Source organism: Pezoporus occidentalis, unplaced genomic scaffold (genome assembly GCF_034315485.1).
Source record: "Pezoporus occidentalis ecotype Australia unplaced genomic scaffold, CSIRO_AGI_Poc_V1 ctg213, whole genome shotgun sequence".
Classification (NCBI taxonomy): Eukaryota; Metazoa; Chordata; class Aves; order Psittaciformes; family Psittacidae; genus Pezoporus; species Pezoporus occidentalis.
Window position 1 is genome coordinate 2,305,786 of NW_026913997.1, and position 20,975 is coordinate 2,326,760.

Below are 20,975 nucleotides of genomic sequence, written 5' to 3' on the forward strand. Positions count from 1 at the left end.
TAATTTCTCCTTCAGTGACTCAGAAGATCTCATCCAAGATTAACTTGCAAAAGCAATATTGAGTAAAGCCTTAGAGAAACTGAAATGGCTATAAGAGCTTAAAAATTATTGCCTTATCTTTATAACTACCTCCCTGAACAATTCAAGTTGTGCCAATTTATTTCAGACTGCTGTTCTGAAGACATTCTACCTCTAGAGAGCTCTAATTCAAATTTGAATTATCAGATAGGTGAAATGAGTTGCTTTTACAACTGGAAACTGTAGACAAACAAATGTATGCATTAACTTTTTTGTGCATAAAAAGTTAAAAACATATCCAGAATACTGGCATCTATACTGAGAACATCAAAACTCAAACATAAATATCCTGTTATTTCTCCTGTTTTCCATTTGTTGAGAGCAGCAACACATGAGTTGACTTCTCACAAGTACATGGAAAGATTTGCTTCTCTGTACAATTACAGGGTGCAAGAGACCAGGCCACAGCCAACACAAATTTTCAAAAGCAAAGAAGATTCTAGCTTATGATTAAGAGAGAAGGCACCATCCATTTTCCAAAAGGAAACTGAATGAGTCAATTTTCCTGGGATGCCAAATTTTACTGCTATGTAAATATGCAATTAAAGAAAAAAAAAAAAAGAAGTATCAAGTCATTAACACAGTACTTTTTTATTACTACAATTGGGATGATGTCAAGCCAGCTAATAACAAGAAACATATTTTGCATTTCAAGGTTAATAAAACAGTTCTATTCTCATAGCAAACGTGACCATGCTGAGTTGCTGCCAAAACATTCCTGTGACTAGTGCTCAGAAGCAGAGGCCAAATCCTTCAACACTATATTGTATGAGATGAAGGACAAAGGACTATATACCAAAAAACAAATCTATGTGAACACAAACTTTGTCACAATTAACACTTGCTGTGTGCTTCAGACCTATTATTTTCAGCCACTACTATCCCTACAGAAATCCACTTAGTGCGTGAGTTTCTCTCATGTAAGGAAAAAAAAAAAGCGTCACTTAAAAGAGTATGCCATGACAATCCTAATAACAAGTGTAATAATCATAAGCAAACCTGCAACAGACCTTCAATCACAATTGAAGAAAGGAACTGTAAGAAAACTGTAAGAAAACATAAAAAATATAAGAAAGGAACTGTAAGAAAACAAAACAAAAATCATAGAATCATAGAACAGTTAGGGTTGGAAAGGACCTTAAGATCATCTAGTATGAAGACAGGCTGAGAAAGTTGGGGCTGCTCAGCCTGGAGAAGAGAAGGCTGCGGGGAGACCTCATACCAGCCTTCCAGTATCTGAAGGGGGCCTATAAGGATGCTGGGGAGGGACTCTTCATTAGGGACTGTACTGATAGGACAAGGGGTAACGGGTTAAAACTTAAACAGGGAAAGTTTAGATTGGATATAAGGAGGAAATTATTTCCTGTTAGGGTGGTGAGGCACTGGAATAGGTTGCCCAGGGAGGTTGTGAATGCGCCATCCCTGGCAGTGTTCAAGACCAGGTTGGATGATGCCTTGGGTGATATGGTTGAGCGTGAAGATGAAGCCACAAACACTTCTTAGAGGATGATGAATATCAAGGGGGTCATAAAGCTGGCCAAAAAGATTCCTTCATCCTATTTATCCAGAGTTATGCCAAGCCAGACTCACTTTTTCTCCTTGTCGGTCATCTGCAGTAACCCATACCTGTTAAGTACATGTATATATGCTTTATGTATATATGTACACTGTTGAATACCACTGCTTGATGGTTAAGACTTTTTAAGTCCTACATGCTTGGAGGTTGTTTACAATACGTTTAGTACACAGTGTAAAAATAGCATATGCTTAATTGAAGTCTAACTTTGAAACTATGAAGGCTACCTACATGAAATACCTGTATCAAGTTTTATTAATTCCTAATTCTATTTCACCCTTATAACATTGCTACAGGTATACATGATTTCTTTCAGGTAGAATTTTTTCTTCTGGAGAAAAAGAACCTGCAAGAAATGATGTATACATATAGTAATGTTACAATCACAGGGGAACCAATCTTTTGGTTTTTTTTTCAGAAAATAAAGAACTGTCATTAACTGAGCATTTGTTGGCTAGAGTGTACAATAAAGTAATATATACTCTTGAGGCAAGTGGTGTGCCATTATTTCATTATAAAGGTTGTTAGAAGCTTCTTTTAAAGTTGAAGCTTGTTCCCTATATAGCTGAAGTTGAAGTTTGTTCTCTATATACTTGAAGTGGACTAAAATAACATTTAAGCTAACTGAAATCATTAATACTTCCAGTTGATGCATAGCTAAATTCACCCAAGGAAGTAGTTTAAGTTTCTTAAAATACACCCCAGCTAGTGCTCAGTCTTCAATTACAATTCTGTACTTATTAGAATAAACCACGCAGAACTCAGTCACCAGAGTATCACTAGCAACCTAACTAGATGAAAGGATCAGTCATTTCTTTTGTAACCAACTCTGTGAAAATGGTACTTTTGTATCTTCTTGCAAAAATAATCAATGAATTACATTTATCATTCCTGAAAGATTCCTACTACACAAGATTAATTCAAGCCCATTATTAGAGGCAAACCACGATCAGAAAAATCTGCGATTTTCCAACACTCTACTCGTTAAGCCACATTTTCAGATACTCGTAATAGAAACCTGATACACTGATTACTAATCTCTAATAGGTGACACCACCACTACAGCTCACAAATTTCATGTATTCGATTTTCCCCCAATTTAGGTTCAGTGTAAATGTAATTAGAGAAGTCTATTTTTACTCAGAAATACATCTTTTAAAAGGTAACAAGTATCTGAAAGAAAACCTAAACAGCATGTTGTGTGAAAAGTTATTTACTATTTGCATCAGACTCTTGCAATCAGTCAACAGTAACTCTGAAACAGCCAAAAACCAAACACATATGCAACAACCCACAACCGAAGATTGCATTAAAAAAAAAACAAAACAAAACACCAAAAACCAACAAGGACGCAACACGACATAGGACTTTTTCACTAGGACGGTTGACAGGACAGAAGACATTTACTGATAGCCTTACTACAGTTTAATCAGCTGATCCGAATCTAACAATGTGATTAAACAGCTGACAGAAGCCAACATCTCCTTGCCCTCAAATCCATATTTAAGCAGGACCACAACTAAAATGTCATCAAGCTTTGCCTCCTAAGAGGCAGAATCCTGCAAGGACAGCCCATACGGCCATGGGTACTCCCAAGGCAGGAAGGAACTCCGGAGCTCGCTGAAGGTCACGCCGCCACCGCGCCTGCAGCCACAGCCATCATGCGCAGCCAAAACCTAGCATCTGACTCCTATCTATGCACACATATTGAACGCATAAAGCTTAATGTACTACCAGTCTACCTTACCACCGTGAAAATAGCTCCGTCAGCTGCAACACACGAACGAAACAAGAATTCTTTATGCCGGTACAGCGCCGAGGATTTCCCCAGAGGAGCGTGGGACGTGCCGCGGCCCAGCGGGGAACGGCCCCGAGGGAGAACGGCTGAAGGACGCAGCACCGAAAGGGTTAACGCGTGTGGTAGAGAGGCGGCAGTACACTCCCTCATCCCTGGGCCTACAGAGCTACCCGCCAAGCACCTCTTACCCGCCCCGCGCTTCCTCCGGCGCTCCTCCTTCCCGCCGCTGCCCGAGGCCGACGGGCGGTAGCCCCGCATGTAATAAATCAGCGACTGAGGAAGGACGCCGATGGCTTCCGCCCGGCTCCAGCTCCCGAACTACAGCCCCCAGCTCACCGCGCGGCGCCGAGGGGCCGCCCGCCCTCCCGCCGGCGCAATCGACGAGCCCCACAATGCGCCGGGCCGCTGCGGTACGCCCAGCGGCTCCTCAGGGGCTGGAAGCGGGGTGGGGTTCCAGGGCTAGCGGATCGGCTCGGCGGGCCCGCCGGCCGCTGACCCCAACCTCAGGTGGCGGCTGGTAGGAGCGGGCCCTGCCTCCCTGCAGGGCCTCCCGGGCACGCCAGGGCTCCCGGCAAGCCGCGCCTTCAGCACGGCGACGGGGGAAGGCAGGCGGGCCGGGGAGGGGGAAGCGGAGCACGCCGAGCCCGAGAGCCGGCTGAGGAGAGCGGCGGCTGATCCCGGTCCCGGCAGCCACGGGAGGAAGCGGAGAGGCGGGGGCAACGATAAACGGGCGTCTGGCGAGGGAGGAGGGGATTCGCCGCGGAGTGCGGGTGTAACGGAGCAATGAGGCGCTTTGCTGAGAGAGCCGCGGGGAGTCGGCCTCTCGCGTTCCGTTACTTCTGCCACGGACGGATCATCTAACTCGAGATACACGATCGAGAGCTGTCTCCGTTGCTCCAAACACTTAAGTAGACTCGAGCTGCCCGGCGTCAGCAGAACCGGAGTAACGTGCGTTCGCGGTACGTGGGCTTTGGGCTCCAGAGCCTTCGCACTCCTCCGGCTCAAAGGCATGTTTTTCGGGTTTTCTTTTTCCCCTATATCGCTCACTGCATTTGAAGCTTTGGCCAGGCTGGAATGAATGTGCGAGTTCAGCTGTGCAATACCGTCACTATCTGCAGGACAAAAAAAAACCCAAAAGCCTGCAGTACAGAAAGAAAAATGTGGAAATGGGGAAAAGATTTATGTAGGGACATGATCCAAAACCGCATTAAAAATGGAAGCAATGTTAAAACTAGATAAAAAAAATAAAAATCTTACATTTATAATGTTACTTGCACAATTGTGGAACATGGGTGATTCTGTTGGCTGGCGATACCCCCTTAAACAAATTCTACTACAATTTGACTCAGTTTATATAGCTATTATGCCACTATTCTTCACCTTAGCTTTTGTGGTTTCATATTCCAAGAAACAGAATAAATTATCTTGTATAATGGAAGGAGGTATCTCTTTCCAGGTAGGAGAAGGATGCTGCAGCCATTACAGTGCTGGACAGTATCTTGAAGCACCTGCATGTATTCTTTTCTTGTACTCTGCCACACTTCCTCAGTGAAGTTGGGTAAGTCAAGCCCTGATCCTCTGAAGGTGCCCAATACTTATTAAGGATCTCCTTTTGTCTCCATTTGTTATCTTTAATAAGAAAGTCAAACAGACTTTCAGGGTAAAAATATTAAGGATTGGGAGAGGCAGTGGATGGGAGCTTGTTAGCTTTTTAAAAGTGTTGCCTTGATTACATAGCATACCTAAATGTGGGATATAATCAAGCTTAGCTCCTTGATAAAATTATCAGTTTCTGATATAGTAGTTCACCTTTTGAAAGTTAACTTTCAAGCAATAATTGCATATTAACATGGAACTTTATGACTTCCATCAGCCACCAGGTAGGATCCATTACGGAAGGAGAATTGCTTGTAGCTAAGGTAGATTAACTAGTCCTTTCTATGCTTCAGAAGACTTGATATGCTTATTGGACATAGTCATCTATCTCTCTCCTTACTGTTCAGACTTTCAAAGCATCAGACATAAAGTCTGATGGAGGACTTTGAGCGTGGCTACTCTGGTGTGTAAGGGTGTTTGAATGCTGATTCTGTATTCTAAGTGGAGTGAAAATTATCAGAGTTAGTTCCCCTTTTTTTCTTCCCCCCCCCCCCCCCTTTTTTTTTCTTTTTACTCAAGTCCCTTACAATAGTATTTCCTCTCTCACTTGTGAAATGTAAAGTGCAGTTGCTTCTGGGTAGGTTTTTCTTTTGTGAGCTAGTTCAGCTGCACAGAGCTGGGCCGAGATCTCACTAGCAGAACTGTGCTCCTTTAAAACAACAGACAATTATTTCTTTTCCTACAAACTGACAGCAATTCATTATTCCATTCAGTTTTACTTTTTGCACTTATGCAGTTAACTTGCAATTAAATTGTCTGTTCAGAAGTGGTAATAACACCTCTAAACCCATAATTAAAAAAGGAAAGCTTGAGTTTGAATATATACTGCGTATCATCAGTATGGAGTTTGAAATCTATATACTGCTTAAAGGCTCGACAGCAGCAGGCTTTCCCAGAGCTGTAGTTTTGGTTTTTTTTTGTGTGCGTTAACCAACTGGAATGCCTCACAGTTCTGATTAGAGACATTTATCACAGGTTTATATACAATTTTACATTGCTACTTTATTTTTTCTAGGATAAATGGGTGTGTATGTCTTTTCCCCTGATCTAAAGCGGTTCCATGTCTTGTTTGGTAAGTTTGTATTTAAAAGCCTTTAGCTCTTGTACCTTGTTACCAAGCCTTACCTTAATGTGAAAAACTTCTGGTGAAATGCCTTGCTTGAGGGGATTTCCACAGCGCTGAGGTATTTAAACATCGTGTATTGACTTTCGCTGAAGGAGACTGTTCAGTACCTCTCCTCCCTAGATCTGCCATGTATGTGTTCTGTGCTGGTTTTTAACCTTTTGCTTGACTGACTTGTAGCAGAAATCTTTCTGAACTCCTGTTTACAGGGTTACTTTTTGATGTTTTCCCATGGCTGCGTTTAATAAATTGCAGCAACTCCAGTAACATTCACTTATTTCTGTTCTTAAGGACTGCTCCTGTATTCTACGTACACCAGTTGAATCAATCAGACCAGAAGAGCTATCTGAGAGCAGCATCCATGAATGCCTAGTAAGGAAAAAATAGAAACATTAACTGGCAGAATTAAATATGAAGCTGGTACATATTAAAAATAATCTTATTAGAGGTACTTCTTAAAATGTTAATAGCAAAAGTAACCAGAGTACTTCCAGACTTTCACTATGGAAGAAGACTATAGGTAACAAAGTGTTACTCTCAATCTTGTACCAGTTTAAAAACACACACACAAAACAAGTAGTTCATAAAACTGAGTCTCAGTGTAATGGTAGAAGCAACGGCTTGAATGTTGCAACTTGAAAACTTGATCTTAGCATTTTGATTACTGATACTTCTACATTAACATGCAAATGTTTAAAATTACATAGTCATTTTGAGAACTGGTTTTCCTCACTTTTAGGCTGATTCTGATCTAGCCTGGATTCCCCCATCTGTAGGAAGGAATGAAATGGTATTTTGCTCTTCTAATGTCTCTCACTATGAACTCCAGCTGCAAATAGGTAAAATAAGCATACCTTAAAATATTTCTTGTGCCTGCAGATGCATGCTCTCAATAGGTTATTGCTAACTGCAGTAAATACTAAGTTGGAAAATGTATTATCAGCTGACTAGAACTATTCTTATGTCTCTTTAGTTGAGAAAAGTGCAGAACATTTCTCATATTTGCGATCCCTATTTTAAGATATCAGTAAAAATCAGTAATTACCGTTTTTTTCTCTTGATTTTTGTGCATGTCAATTTTCTAAATCTGTATTATGTGGACAATAAATACAGCATTAAGTAACATCATGTCTTGTCACTTGGCTACCTGAGGTGATTGTCCTAAGGGCGGCTGCCCTCAATCCTACTGTGCATGCATATGTTTATGTGAATATGCATGCTAAAAGTGTTGTTCATTTAGATGTATAATTGATACTGAAAAGTGTTTCAACACTTTTAAGTTGTAAGAATAGCAGAGCCATGCTTTAATTTTGCTGGATATATTCTGCTGCAACTACTTAAGTTCTCAACATTCTTAAAAGGCAATGCTGCTATCAATTGCAGTTTTAGGAATATAAAATTTTCTCTAAATATGAAGGAAATTGTGGTGGATTATTATATTTTCCAGTGTTAAGGTAGCCACTTCTGGTTTCAGGAAGGAGGTTCAACAACTTAACTTCAATCTACCTTGCACGGCATACGCCTACAGGCATGCAAGTTGCTGTAAGGATCACAGACCTAGAAAATTGCTCTGAAGAGCATTTGAAAGCCTTACAGGTAAAGCAACAGCATTTCTGCACAAGTCTGGTGAAGACAGTGATGAATTTATATGAGGTTACTAAACAGATGTAGCCTTTGTGTTTGTGCTGTCTTATTTCAGTCAAGTTTTTCCTCCAAAGGAGTAGAACATAAACACAAGGCATGTGTAAATTTGAGAGTTGCTTTCTGAAGAAAACAGCTGACAAATGTTTTAGAAATACTTCTGTAATTGTACAACCTTTTCTTTGAAACATGTTCTGTACTCTGTATTTACACTAAAACTTTGGACTATGAGCAAACTAGATTTACTTCAGACAAATGCAATTACAGGCAAGTTACTTACTTTTCTATTGCAGGCTATGTACATCACCTGCAACTTTGTATAAATTCACACAGGGAACAGTTCTTTCTGATTATTGATGTAGTTAATGCTCTTAAGACTGTTGTCTTGTGGTTAACAAATCCACTTTCATTTAATTTCATAGAATGAAGTGGTTTTATCCCACTTTTTCCAGCATCCCAATGTAATGACGCTTTGGACAGTGTTTACAGCTGGTAGTTGGCTTTGGGTCATCTCCCCATTCATGGCCTATGGTAAGAACTGTTAATTGCAATTTTGGAATAGTAAAAAAGGTGGATACAATTTTGGCCACATGGTCCATGACAGGTTTTTCTTAAAGCATCTCCAGTCTTGTAGAAAAAACAAGCTTTCCCAAACCACTTTTTAGAGAAGTCTTCTGTATAAAATCTTCTTTCCCAGTGAAGACTGGTATTCGAACTGCATTAAACTGCACTTAGTCCTAACACCCACCACATGAGGAATGGTAACTGGGAAACTTATTTAACTTTATGCAACTTTGGATTTTGCCAACAGAAAACTTGTCTATATTGAATACAGGTTTGATGATGACTGGAATTGATCTTTGCCTGATGGATGCATGTAACTGTTCTTGATGTCCCACAGTCAAAGTAACAATGAGAATGCCACTCTTGATGAATGTATACAATGAAGCAAGCACAAAGGAGTAATTTAACAAGACTTGTCAGGCTTAGCTAGTTTTTTTTCACTTCCAGGTTCAGCTAGACACCTGCTGAAGACCTATTTTCCTGAAGGGATGAGTGAAGCTTTGATAGGGAACATTCTATTTGGTGCAATCAGAGGGTTAAATTACATGCACCAGAATGGCTACATTCACAGGTAGGAGAATGTCAATAGGTAAGAAACAGATTACAGCATCGAGTTTATTAAGAATTTAGATTTGCTTCAAAACTCATTTTCAGCTAGTGTTGTCTCCTTCCTTTTTCTATATACCTTCTTACGTCAGACAGTGCAGAACCTTTTCTGTTTTCTTTTTTCAATAATAGAGCAGAACCAAGTTTGTAGAAGCTTAGCAAGAACAGTATTCATACATTACTTAAATCCAGTTGCTACAGGGATTATACATCTGTTTGGCTTTGTCTCTTTGAAGCAGAAGAGAATCAGAGTTGTAGAAAGGGTTTCCTTACTTTACACCCTTTGCAGGGAAAGAGGGCCCTTTCTTCTGGTTGCCTTTGCTCCCTCCTCTTACCTCTCCAATCTCCGCTCTTTCTTGCGGCTGTATTAAAAAGATAACTCATACTGAGTGAAGAACTTCTAGGAACATAATCTGCTAAATAGAGCTGCACACTAACATCTTATTATAAGTTAATGAAATATGAAAGTCTTTCTACTCTAGTAATGCTTTGAGTAATTCCTATAACTAAAATTTACCACTTTATGTTACAGGAATATTAAAGCTAGCCACATTCTGATTTCAGGGGATGGGCTGGTTTCTCTCTCTGGGTTAAACAACCTCTACAGTTTAGTCAACAATGGACAAAAGTCAAAGGTGGTATATGATTTCCCCCAGTTTAGTACATCTGTGCTTCCTTGGCTGAGTCCTGAACTACTGAGACAGGTTAGTATAAATTACACTTCATTTTTCAATCCGTCCTGTAGATAATCCCATATAGATAACAGGGTATTAGAATCTTGCCTTGAAACAAGGCAACTCTTGTCTTTTTGTCAGCACAAAAGTGATCAAGTGATCAAGTAGAGATCTCTTTCTCTCATAGGATTTATCTGGGTATAACATGAAGTCTGACATTTACAGTGTAGGAATTACAGCATGTGAATTAGCCAATGGACATGTTCCATTTCAAGATATGCCTCGCACTCAGGTATGATGCTAAATTCTGCTTCAAAACACTGAACTTTTTTTGTCTTACTCAGAGAAACCAGTAGTATTCCTGCTGAAATGGTGGCTGGTTTTTGTTACTTCAAGTACACATGCTGCTTTTTAGACTAAATAATTTTTTCCATTACTGGAGTTTCACATCTTAGCCTGAATAGGTCGGGATAGCTTTTGAACTCTTATACTGCTATTCCTTTCTACTAGATGCTGCTGCAAAAGCTGAAAGGTCCCACATACTGTCCTTGGGATATAAATACATTTCCTCGTGGGGAATCCAGGATAAAGAATTCCCGGTCAGGTGTTGATTCTGGAATTGGTGAGAGCATGACACACACAATGACCAGTGAAAGACTACAAATTCACTTTTCCAAAACATTTTCACCTGCTTTCCACAACTTGGTAGAACTCTGCTTGCAACAGGACCCTGAGAAAAGGTAACATTCTGGTGAAAACTAATTTTCTGTAGTTTCGATCTAAGACTAAGCACAGTTAGGGTACAGTAGTTAGTTGAATACTATTCAAGTCAGAATTTCAGACCAGAAAGTACTATGCAAAACACTACACTTACCTTTGGTTTTGTAATTTAAGAATTACCTTGTCTGTTAAAGGAACCATGCTTTTAAAGTTGTTTGACTCCTGAAGTTCTTGTAATATAAGTGTACTCTGTAACAAGTAGAATTAATTTTTAAGCACGTACTTTATCCAAGAAGAAAACAGAAATCTGAAGTATATGTTTTCAGTACTATGTCTCTTCCGAATGAGGCATTAAAGCCTTTTGAAATAGTTTCTTTAGTAGTGTGCTCACTACAAATTGAGGCATAGAATGTTGGAATCCTGTGCTGCTTTTCTCGTGCTTCACATTTGTCCTGTGGATGAAAATACACAGGGTTTAAATTGATCTGTGAGACTGGCCCATTTTCCAGAAGCAGAATTTAATTTCAAAAACATAATTATATTGTTCATTTTATGATCCAGGCCATCAGCAAGCAGTTTGCTTTCGCATACGTTCTTCAGACAGGTGAGTTTACTATATTTTGTTAAATGACATAGCTATAGCCTAAATAAGCCACAAAACATTAAGAGTTGGATTACAAAAAAAATAAGTTAGCTGGAGCCAAAAACCATCCTGTAACAGCATATCTGTTTCAGACTACTTTTTTTTTTTCTTAAACAAAATGGTATTTGGTAGAGTATGGCAAGCATAAGTAATCCATTTCCCCTTTGATAAAGTTGCTTTAACTAAAGACAGTCTAACTAATAAGAATAATGGTTAATATTCTTGATTTAAAGCAGAAAAACTCCATAGCTATTGTAATTAGTCTTCAAAGACTAATTCAACTTACTCTAGAGTGAAGAAAACTAAAACCGTCATCCTATTATTTTCAGTATTGTAACATGCAAGAACATGCCTGTATTTTGACATGCTTTTAATGAAGCCACATGCAAGGTTATGTCGACTTTTATGTGCAGCCTCGTTTTAACTTTTCTTCTTTCTAGATAAAAGAACAAACGCAGAATTCACTACTGTCTCTATTACCACCTCCTATTCAAAATAACAGATCGGAGTTCTTGGCACTGCCCTCAGCAACAGTTGGGACTGAACTTGGACATATTACTGCAAATCAAGATGATACAGACTGGGAATTCTAAATAAATACCAAACAATCATACCTCTCCTGTGATTCAAAGAAGGAAAATGTGATTTTTATTTGCTGCTTTAGTTTGTATGGTTAAGATACAGTAATATGAGATATACTTGAAAATGCCATTGAAGTGGCCCTATTTCATTAACTATTTTGTTGGCATAATGAAATGCAGCGTGCCTCCCTTTCTGACCATAAGGAAAACTGTATGTAGAGAATAGCTGAATGCTTATCTACCTTTCAGAATATTTCTTAAGAGAGTTCCTGCTGTAATCTTACTGTGTGCTGTATTTTCAGCTCATATTGCTGCACTCCATGTGCCTTTCTGAATTCAGGCTTGGGTTTTGATGGGGATCTTGCTGAAACAATCTGTCTTTTCATTATCACCTGAATTATTTGAGTGAGGAGAAATCTTCCACTTCCAAGTCTAAATTTGAAACGGCACAAATTAATTGTTTATGGAGATATATGTTTCTCTTTTCATACATCCAAAAGGCATTTTTATCATTTGCTGTGCTGTCATACTTGCCGAAAGTTAGCTATGCATGATATTTCATGCAGTTTTAATACTGTGTGTTTCCCAAAGAAGTTAAGGTACTTGGAAATGTGACTCATACTCTTGCATTTGTCTACATTCTTAATACAAATTTGTGGGTTTGCATCTCCATTTATTGTTGTGTCATTTTAGCAGTTAATCTGAGGATCTCTTACTATGCAATAAAAGTCTCAAGTTACAACAGTACAGGTTAAGTTTGAAGAACCACATTAAAAAATCTAAAGTTATTGTACATATTTTTATTTATACTGTATTCATGTTCACCAGGACTTACCAGAACCTAGTACTGTTTTCTTAAAAGAACAGGCAACATGCATTAAGCTTCACTGCACTGCTGCTGGCAAGCAAGAGCTTAAATTCCCATGGATAGATTCACCCATAACAAAAACCTAATAAACCTCCTTAGGATCCTAGTGAACTTACCTGTTTAAAGTCAGATGAAAAACTGTCTTTCTCCCAACAATTCAGTAAGTTGTCATCTCTTATATTGTACCAGGCAATTCAAGCTGTGTTTTAGCAAGTTGGGTCCCAAAGCCACTAGTACTTTACTGATACAAGTTATGTCCGTAGGAGAAAAAAAAAAAAGTATAAATAGCTATCAAATGTCTGTATTTTATATTTTCAACAAACAGCATTTCATATTAAGTCTTCCATAGCTGAGCCAGTCTGCAACAAGCCTTGAGAATACTGCTGTTTTGTCAGGAGCTTTACTACAAAGCCTTGAAGACCAAATGACTGAAATACAAGCCTGAGACTGACACAAAATTCTAACTGACCACATTAAAGTATTAACAAAAAAGTTGATTCTACTCATTATGCTGTGAAGAGAGAGCTCTATATTTCAAATCTTAATATGTGAAACTTCAGATTAAAAAACTTCCAATAAACTTACCCTGTCTCCATTTATTTCTGTAATTCTTGTACTTCTGTTTTCACTGGTCTTGTCATAATAGCTGCTGTTACTGCAGGTGAGAAGTTTCATATTTATGTATGTCAGTCATTAGGTAAGAAAATAGTTGTCTAAACTAGAAACTTACCTGATCATAAAAATATTATTTACTCTGAGAGACGATAGTATTTTGACATGGACCCCACATTCTTAACCACTACAAATTCCAAGTATTTTCAAATCAAATACATGTGTAGCATCTGCAAATAACTTTTGACTAACAGCACATGTAAAAACCGAGTCAAATATGTGAGAACACACATGAAGTTGTACATATTTTGATTACATACCTCTGAATAAACATTAATACCTTTTTGAAAAAAAACTGCAGAAAATTTCAGGCAGCTTAACTGTTAGTATGTGCAAGCTTTTCTTGAAACAACAGTGCCCTGCACTCCATAAAAATGAATTTGGATGTAACAAAATCGCTGTAAATTCAGTTAAACAACCAGGTGTTCCAGTGGAGTTACTTTGCTGGTGTCTCTCTGTGGGGGGAGCAGGGAAATACCTCTAAATACTGGTCCAGCTCCTGTACTGACATAACTTCTAAGAAGAAAATGAAACACCATTTTGTAAGTTAAAAAGCTCACAAGTCCTTCCTGTTGGAACTATTCTTTTCAACAACATTATTTTCAAACAAAAGCAATTAAGAGACACTGTAACCTACAGTAATTCTTAAAATAACCAGAAATACTTGAAACTAGGACGTGGAATATGTTTGCTTCTGGTCTGCTCATTAATAGTAATACTATCAAGGAATAATGCAAAATAAATAATTAGTTTACATTAAAAAACATGCATAATCATATTGTTAAGGAAGTTTCAACTACCTCTGAAAAAAACATTCTTCGAAACAGCCATTTGTTCTGCTTTGCCCAAGATAGCCTCCAACCATCACAGTACCCACCAGTCCTTCTCCATCTGTGAACAGCAAATCTAGCCAGGCATCTCCCCTATGTAGCTTACACACCAATTGGGTCAAGAAGTCACCTTCCACACCCTCTGTTGTGGTTTAAGTCCAGTCAGTAACTCAGAATCACTAGTCTCTCACTCCCCCTGTCCTTCCCCCTGCTCCCAGAGGGATGGGGAAGAGAATCGGAAGAATGTAACTCCCACGGGTTCAGATAAGAACAGTCCAGTAACTAAGGTATAACACAAAACACTGCTGCTACCACCAATAATAATAATAAGGGAAATAACAAGGGAAGAGAACACAACTGCTCATCACCAGCTGACCGATACCCAGCCCGACCCGAGCAGTGATCTAACCCTTCTGGGTAACTGCTCCCAGTTTATATACTGGGCATGACGTGCTGTGGTATGGAATACCTCTTTGGTTGGTTTGGGTCAGATGTCCTGTCTCTGCTTCCTCCCGGCTTCCCCTCCTCCCTGGCAGAGCATGAGACTCAGAAAGTCCTTGGTCAGACTAAACATTACTTAGCAACAACTAAAAACATTGGTGTTATCAGCGCTGTTCCCAGGCCGAAAGTCAAAAACACAGCGCTGTACCAGCTACTAAGAAGGAGAAAAATGACTACTACTGCTTAACCCAGGTTATCCTCCAAAAACACTTATACATTTACAAAATCTCACAGCCACTGAAACAGAAATTTATAGGTTTGTTACTTTTGCAATACACAAACAACACAAAGGGTTGTTTTGGATTTTTTTTGCTGTCACCTTTTTAAAAAAAAAATTTTGCTAGAATTTAACACTACATAAAACAATGAAATACCTGTAACAATAGAAGACTTAATTAACATCCTGAATGTATACTCAATATGTTGAGTTTTTTTCTTACCGTCTTGCTTTGATATCACAGCAGTCTGTGAATGAATGGACGAACACAGGAAAAAGTGTGATTTACTCAGAATCAATTTGAGCTGCTGTATGAACTACTCACTTTATACAGTCTCAATGCAATAAATAACCATTGAAGAGATGTTTTTTCCCACTCAATGCTTTTAAAGAACAAAAGTAAATAAATAAATAAATAAATAAATAAATAGGAGTTTTACCTTACCTCTCCCTTTTCCCCACCCTCCTTAAGTGCTATGAAAACAGTTTTTAACCTACAGAATGGCTAAAATCACAGGAAAGCATTTGAAAATCATTGTTCCAAATGTCTCTGACAAAAGGCAAGACACCTAAGTAGGTGACTTACATACCCCATCTTTAATGCTAATAAGTAGCTTTGCTAAAGTATGGTTATCTAACAAACATCTAAACCAAGATAGCTGGAATGACCTGTCCTGATGGCCCTGTTCTGTATGTATGAGTTAAAACTAAAATTCAGAGATACCACACCACACACCCATGCAGACAGACCTCAGAAAACTAAGAACCATACTATGAAATAATGCTATTTGCTGTTAACAGACCAGGAAAGACTTAATAATTTTAAAAAGAAAGCACTGAAAAATCAAAGTGGTCTACTAATAACCAGCTAGCAGAATGGTATTTAACATAGTTAAACTTATACATAAACTTGAGATAGGATGAAGGAAATAAAGGTTTAAACAGGTTCCTGTGGAAACTTCCATCATTTCCAAATGAAAATTCCATAAATTGATTACATAAATGCATGTTACTTATCCAAAAGTCCCACAAAATTCCTGAAAAATGACTAAAAAGGTTCATATGAAATTAGCTGCATTTGAGTGGTGGTTTTATTTTTAGGTATGATTACTGTATAAGCCATTACTTCTGGATTTACCCACAAATCCAGGTTCATGGAATCTGTATGTGTCTTGTCATGAAATCTACCTGCAATAAAGCAGACCACTAATAGAAGCTGAAATCTCACATGTGACAGGGCTTTCAAAATTTAGGTTATGGCAAAGCAAACTGACACACTAGTAATAAAGAAGGAATAGTACATAAAAAAAACCTAGGAAAGAACTCTGTGAACCTTCAGAACGGTTGCTCTCACTCACTGTAGCTATTATACTGTAGTTAACGTTGACTAACCACATTAGAAAAAATACACTTGAAAATATTTTCATTTTTTTAAATACTACATACTTTTTCTTTCCCATACTTTTACATCTCTGAAATGCAAGAGAATCTTGTTATTCTGATAGCAAAACCACATTTTCCATCAAAGCAATTTTTTTCTTGCAATGGTCTGGTCTTTTTGCATAATCTGTTAGTTTATCACATCAATTAATTCTGATTAAGATTGCACAGTGTGCAACTCCTTATTTTGCAAATGACCAAAGCCAGAAAAGCTATGTAACACCTGTAACCAATGTGAAAACGCATTTAATGTTGGTTAACACATTAAAGTGAAAGATGCAATAAAGATATTGCAAGAACATTACTATTATTATCATTGCTACCATTATTACTACTAATAACTCTATTATTTTTCTTCATCACAACCTGAGAACATTATCTTGCCAAGTGAGACTCCCAAATAAGATTTTCCTTGCCGTCTCACTTTTCTTTGGAAGGGTATTCTGGATTCCCATGTCATTTTGCAGTGTCACAATTTCCAGTAATAAATCTTGGAATGTTTCTCCAAGAAACCCACCCTTTTTATTCACTCTTTTCTTAAGACTGATTTCCATATGCTCTGCTTGAATGTTTTGATTCTCAAACTTCAAGCTGATAGTATTTCCTGTAAATCTTTCTCATTCTCATATGTTTGATGTGGTCAACTAAAAGCAAAATATTCTTACAGGCAAATTTCCTTTTGCCCATGTGAAATCTAGAAAGCCACTTGTAGGTAAGTTTTCTTTGAATGCTTTCATGGTTTGAGGTAGCTGCTGTTCTGCAGTTGCTGATGGAGCAATCACAGACATTCTTAAATGCTTTGTTTGGCTCGCTATCGTGTTCTTTTTCTTACTTTGCTTTCTGCTTCAAGTTTTCCTTACTATGGAAGAACACAGATGATTTTGAATCCCTGACCCCGAGCATACGATGTTGAAAGAGCTGGTTCAGCATACTTCCATGTTTTTTCTTTACAGTATCACTACATTTTCTCAAATTAGTTTGTTTTTCCTTCTTAAATTGTATATTTGTAAATATTCATCCCAGATGTTAGTGGCATGTCATGGCACATTTCCTAGGAGCCTTACTACATCACTTGTCTTTTGACTTCCACTCAGGATTTCTTGATGACTTTTTCCTCATGCTTGTCGGAAGATGCATTTTGGAAAGGTGAGCCATACCATTCAGTGGTATTCTGTTTAAATAACATCATCACAAACATTTAAAAATGGAAGGAGAATTTACTGGCATAGGTATTTCTTCTTGCTCTTTCACCATGAGACTTTTGCTTTAACAATTCCAAAATCTTTTATGGTGCTATTTCATTTTTTTTTTGCCATTTCTTTTTTTCAGAAGTGGGTGTTGGTGGGATTTTTTTTTTTTTCAGGGTTTAGCTGGTGGGTTTGGTTGGTTGGTGTTTTTTTCTGGGGTGTTGCTTGTTTGTTTTCCCCAAGAGTACATTAAACTGTCTGGTTTTCACTGTGTAGGGTAACACAGTAGTGTGGAAATTTACCCACAAGATGGGTTTTTTCCTTTATCTGTCTGAGGGCCTGCTTGCACCAACCTGAAATGCCATGCTCTCTTCCATTTTATTCAGTACACTACAGGAAACTGCCATAGCTAGGGAAGACTTTATAAGTTTTAATAAAAATTGTATTAATTTAAAATACAGAATTAAAGCAAATAGTTTTGTTCGCATGTAGGCATATATGGGAATTTTTCTCTTTTTGACTGAGTTTCCTGTTTTGATTACAGCTACTTACACAGGCATGCACTGGCTGTCATTACCGAGTGAAGCGGGATAGAAGAGCCAGAGAAATCCAGCTCTGAACCCACGACAAAAGAAATCCTTGCATTCTCAGACGCAAAGGCAGGCATGCAGGCACGACACCCAGTAAGAGGAGAGAAAGGCCGTTCCTGGGCGCAGTGGTGCAGGATAAGGCTGCTCTTTTCCCCTCGATCCCCCTGAAGGATCCCTCTGAAGGTGCCGCCTTCCGCTCGGCGCCCTCCCGTTTGAGGCAGAGGGATTGCAGCGACGGGCGGCAGAAGGCAGCGGGCCGCGGTGGTCGGGGCACCGCTGGCAACCTGGCCGCGGGCCTCAGGGACTGACATGGCGGCTCCGCCAGCGGCCCCAGCGGCCGTTATGCGCTGCGCGCGCGTGACACGCCCCCTGCCGACCCACCGTGAGGGGGCGGAAGGCAGCGGCTCCGGGCTGAGGTGGAAGGCGGCGGAATAGGAAATGGCCAAGCTGGATCGGTAGATAAATTGAGCAGGAAGGGGACTGTAATGTGTGGGGTTTGTTCATCAAGAAGTTTGGGGGGAGGGAGGCTCTCTGTGGCTGTCGTTATGTGAAACAATACTCCTTTTGACTCTGTAACTGTTGTACTCTGTAGGTAATGGGGGGAGGTCAGTTGTATTGTTGCGCGGGATTGTGAGAGAGAAAAGGGGGCTGGGTGGCTCGAAGTGGTGTCTTGTTGCAACGCTTGAGGGGAGGGGGCTGCGACGGTGAGGAGGCTGGCAGTGGACGCTTCTCGAAGCCACTGGCAGCTTCTCGAAACTTCCCGAAACTTCTCGGTAATGAGACCCCTGCAACAAAGGGAACCAATGGGGAAGAGCCATGTCAACATCCGAGTGAGGAGGGGCGACAGGATTGGCTAGGGCCTTGAACCGGAGAAGATAAAGGACCGCCTCCCAGGGACCGCGTGTGCGCGTCTTGGGCGGAGCAGAGGACTCCCCGGCGCACCCAGCGCTGTTTTATCTGCTATCGCTTACTCAGTTTAGTAAAATTTATACTTTAAACCAAAATTGGCTACAAAATTGATAACAGGACGACGACACACCGCTTGTCCCCGACGGGCGGGGTCAGGGAGGAAACATCCCCAGAAGCACCTGTCCGCAGAAAATTTTTGCATTTGAATGGGAAAACCCCAGAAGTGGGCGCAAAACCCAGCTCACATGGACGGTGTTGCAAAAGTATTGTCTGTTGTAAATGTCTGCTAAGCAGAACAAAGGCACCTGGTCCTATGTCAGGCACTTGGTCCTTTTGATAAGCAGCTATGATCCTTCTACTAACAAGGGGAGAAGTTGCAAGGAGAATTTACTTCATCAGCATTTGAATGGGAAAGCCCTAAGAGTGGGCGCAAAACCCAGCTCACATGGACGGTGTTGCCTCAAGGATTTAAGAACAGCCCCACTCTGTTTGGAGAGCAACTTTCAAAAGACTTAGAGTCTTGGGAGGCTCCGCCAGGTGAAGGGAAGTTACTGCAGTACGTAGATGACATCTTAATTGCCACCCAGACAGAAGAAGCCTGTGTGGCTTGGACAGTAAGCCTCTTAAATTTCCTGGGACTCCAAGGATATAGAGTGTCTAAGAAAAAGGCCCAGGTAGTGAAGCAGACAGTGATTTACCTGGGCTATGAGGTTAGCGCTGGACAACGGACCTTGGGGCGAGATCGTAAGGAAGCAATATGTCAAACCCTGAAACCCCGGACAATAAAAGAACTGCGAACCTTCCTGGGTATGACAGGGTGGTGCAGGTTGTGGATTTACAACTATGGGCTCCTTGTAAAGCCCCTATATACACTCATTGCTGAGGGAAATAGAAACCTCCAATGGACAAAGGAGGCCACGCAGGCTTTTGACCAGCTGAAGAATGCTCTCATGTCAGCTCCAGCTCTAGGACTTCCAGACGTGTGTAAACCATTCTTTTTATTTTCGCATGAGAGACAAGGGATTGCCCTGGGAATACTAGCACAAGACTTGGGTCCATACCGACGAGCAGTTGCCTATTTTTCTAGGCAGTTAGATGTAGCGGCCAGAGGATGGCCTGGGTGCCTCAGAGCCGTCGCAGCAGTCGTGCTGAATATTCAAGAAGCACGCAAATTTACCTTGGGCCAGAAAATGACAGTGCTAGTGTCCCATACAGTGTCTGCAGTGTTGGAAATGAAAGGCGGGCATTGGCTTTCCCCTCAGAGGTTCTTGAAATACCAAGCCGTCATTGTAGAACAAGATGATATAGAGATTGTGGTAACTAACATTGTCAACCCAGCCTCTTTCCTTAGTGGAAAGGAAGGAGAACATGTACACCATGACTGCCTGGAAACCATCGAAGCCACATACTCCAGTCGCCCAGACCTGAAGGATACCCCTTTGGACAATGCAGAAACCTGGTTTACTGATGGGAGCAGCTATATCGCCAGTGGAAAGCGACATGCTGGATATGCAGTCACCACCTGCAGAGAAGTAATAGAATCTGGATCTTTGCCACTAAATACCTCCGCGCAAAAGGCAGAACTGATTGCACTGACTAGAGCTCTGGAACTAGCAAAAGGGAAAAGGTTAAACATCTATACAGACTCGAGGTATGCATTCGGAGTTGTGCATGCACATGGAGCTATTTGGAAAGAAAGAGGACTGTTGAATTCACAAGGAAAAAACATTAAACATGCACGGGAAATATTGAGACTGTTGGAAGCGGTCCAATTACCTGAGAGAGTGGCAATTATGCACATTAAGGCACACCAGAAGGTGAGCTCGGAATTAGAGGAAGGAAATGAGCTGGCCGATAGGCAAAGGAAGCGGCAAAGGGTGAGATAACAATTGAAGGAGCTTTAATTCCTGATGGAAAGATTTCTCTGGGAGCTAAGCCAAATTATAATAAGGAAGATCAGAAATTGATTATAGATCAAGATGGAATATTTAATGAGGATGGGTGGGCTAGCACACCACAGGGGAGGATAATTGTTCCCTCATCGTTGTTATGGGCCCTTATAAAAAATGAGCATCAGAAAACACATTGGGGAGTGGATGCC

The 20,975-nt window shown here is 40.1% G+C and overlaps 1 protein-coding gene and 1 long non-coding RNA gene across 5 annotated transcripts; one reads left to right on the forward strand and one right to left on the reverse strand.

Annotated features, from left to right (window-relative positions):
* The first annotated feature begins 3,895 nt into the window (after window positions 1-3,895).
* STRADB (STE20 related adaptor beta) lies at window positions 3,896-13,112 on the forward strand. 4 transcript variants are annotated; one of them, XM_062619759.1, is made up of 13 exons: window positions 3,896-3,969; window positions 4,909-5,010; window positions 6,124-6,180; window positions 6,523-6,603; window positions 6,971-7,070; window positions 7,706-7,827; window positions 8,295-8,403; window positions 8,884-9,007; window positions 9,575-9,746; window positions 9,904-10,008; window positions 10,227-10,456; window positions 10,998-11,040; window positions 11,520-13,112. In XM_062619759.1, exons 3-13 carry the CDS (start codon window positions 6,169-6,171, stop codon window positions 11,670-11,672), a joined length of 1,251 nt encoding a protein of 416 aa, XP_062475743.1. In that variant the 5' UTR covers window positions 3,896-3,969; window positions 4,909-5,010; window positions 6,124-6,168; the 3' UTR covers window positions 11,673-13,112. The 4 variants fall into 4 exon arrangements, with proteins under 4 accessions (XP_062475743.1, XP_062475746.1, XP_062475745.1 ...); XM_062619762.1 differs by having other exon boundaries at window positions 3,902-5,010; window positions 11,582-13,112; XM_062619761.1 differs by having other exon boundaries at window positions 3,902-5,010; window positions 8,325-8,403.
* On the reverse strand, window positions 6,522-10,843 carry LOC134164220 (uncharacterized). Its single transcript, XR_009965052.1, has 3 exons — window positions 10,720-10,843; window positions 9,316-9,404; window positions 6,522-6,600 (listed from the first exon to the last, which is right to left on the reverse strand). It is a non-coding gene; the product is annotated as an uncharacterized LOC134164220 (long non-coding RNA).
* Window positions 13,113-20,975: the final 7,863 nt, after the last annotated feature.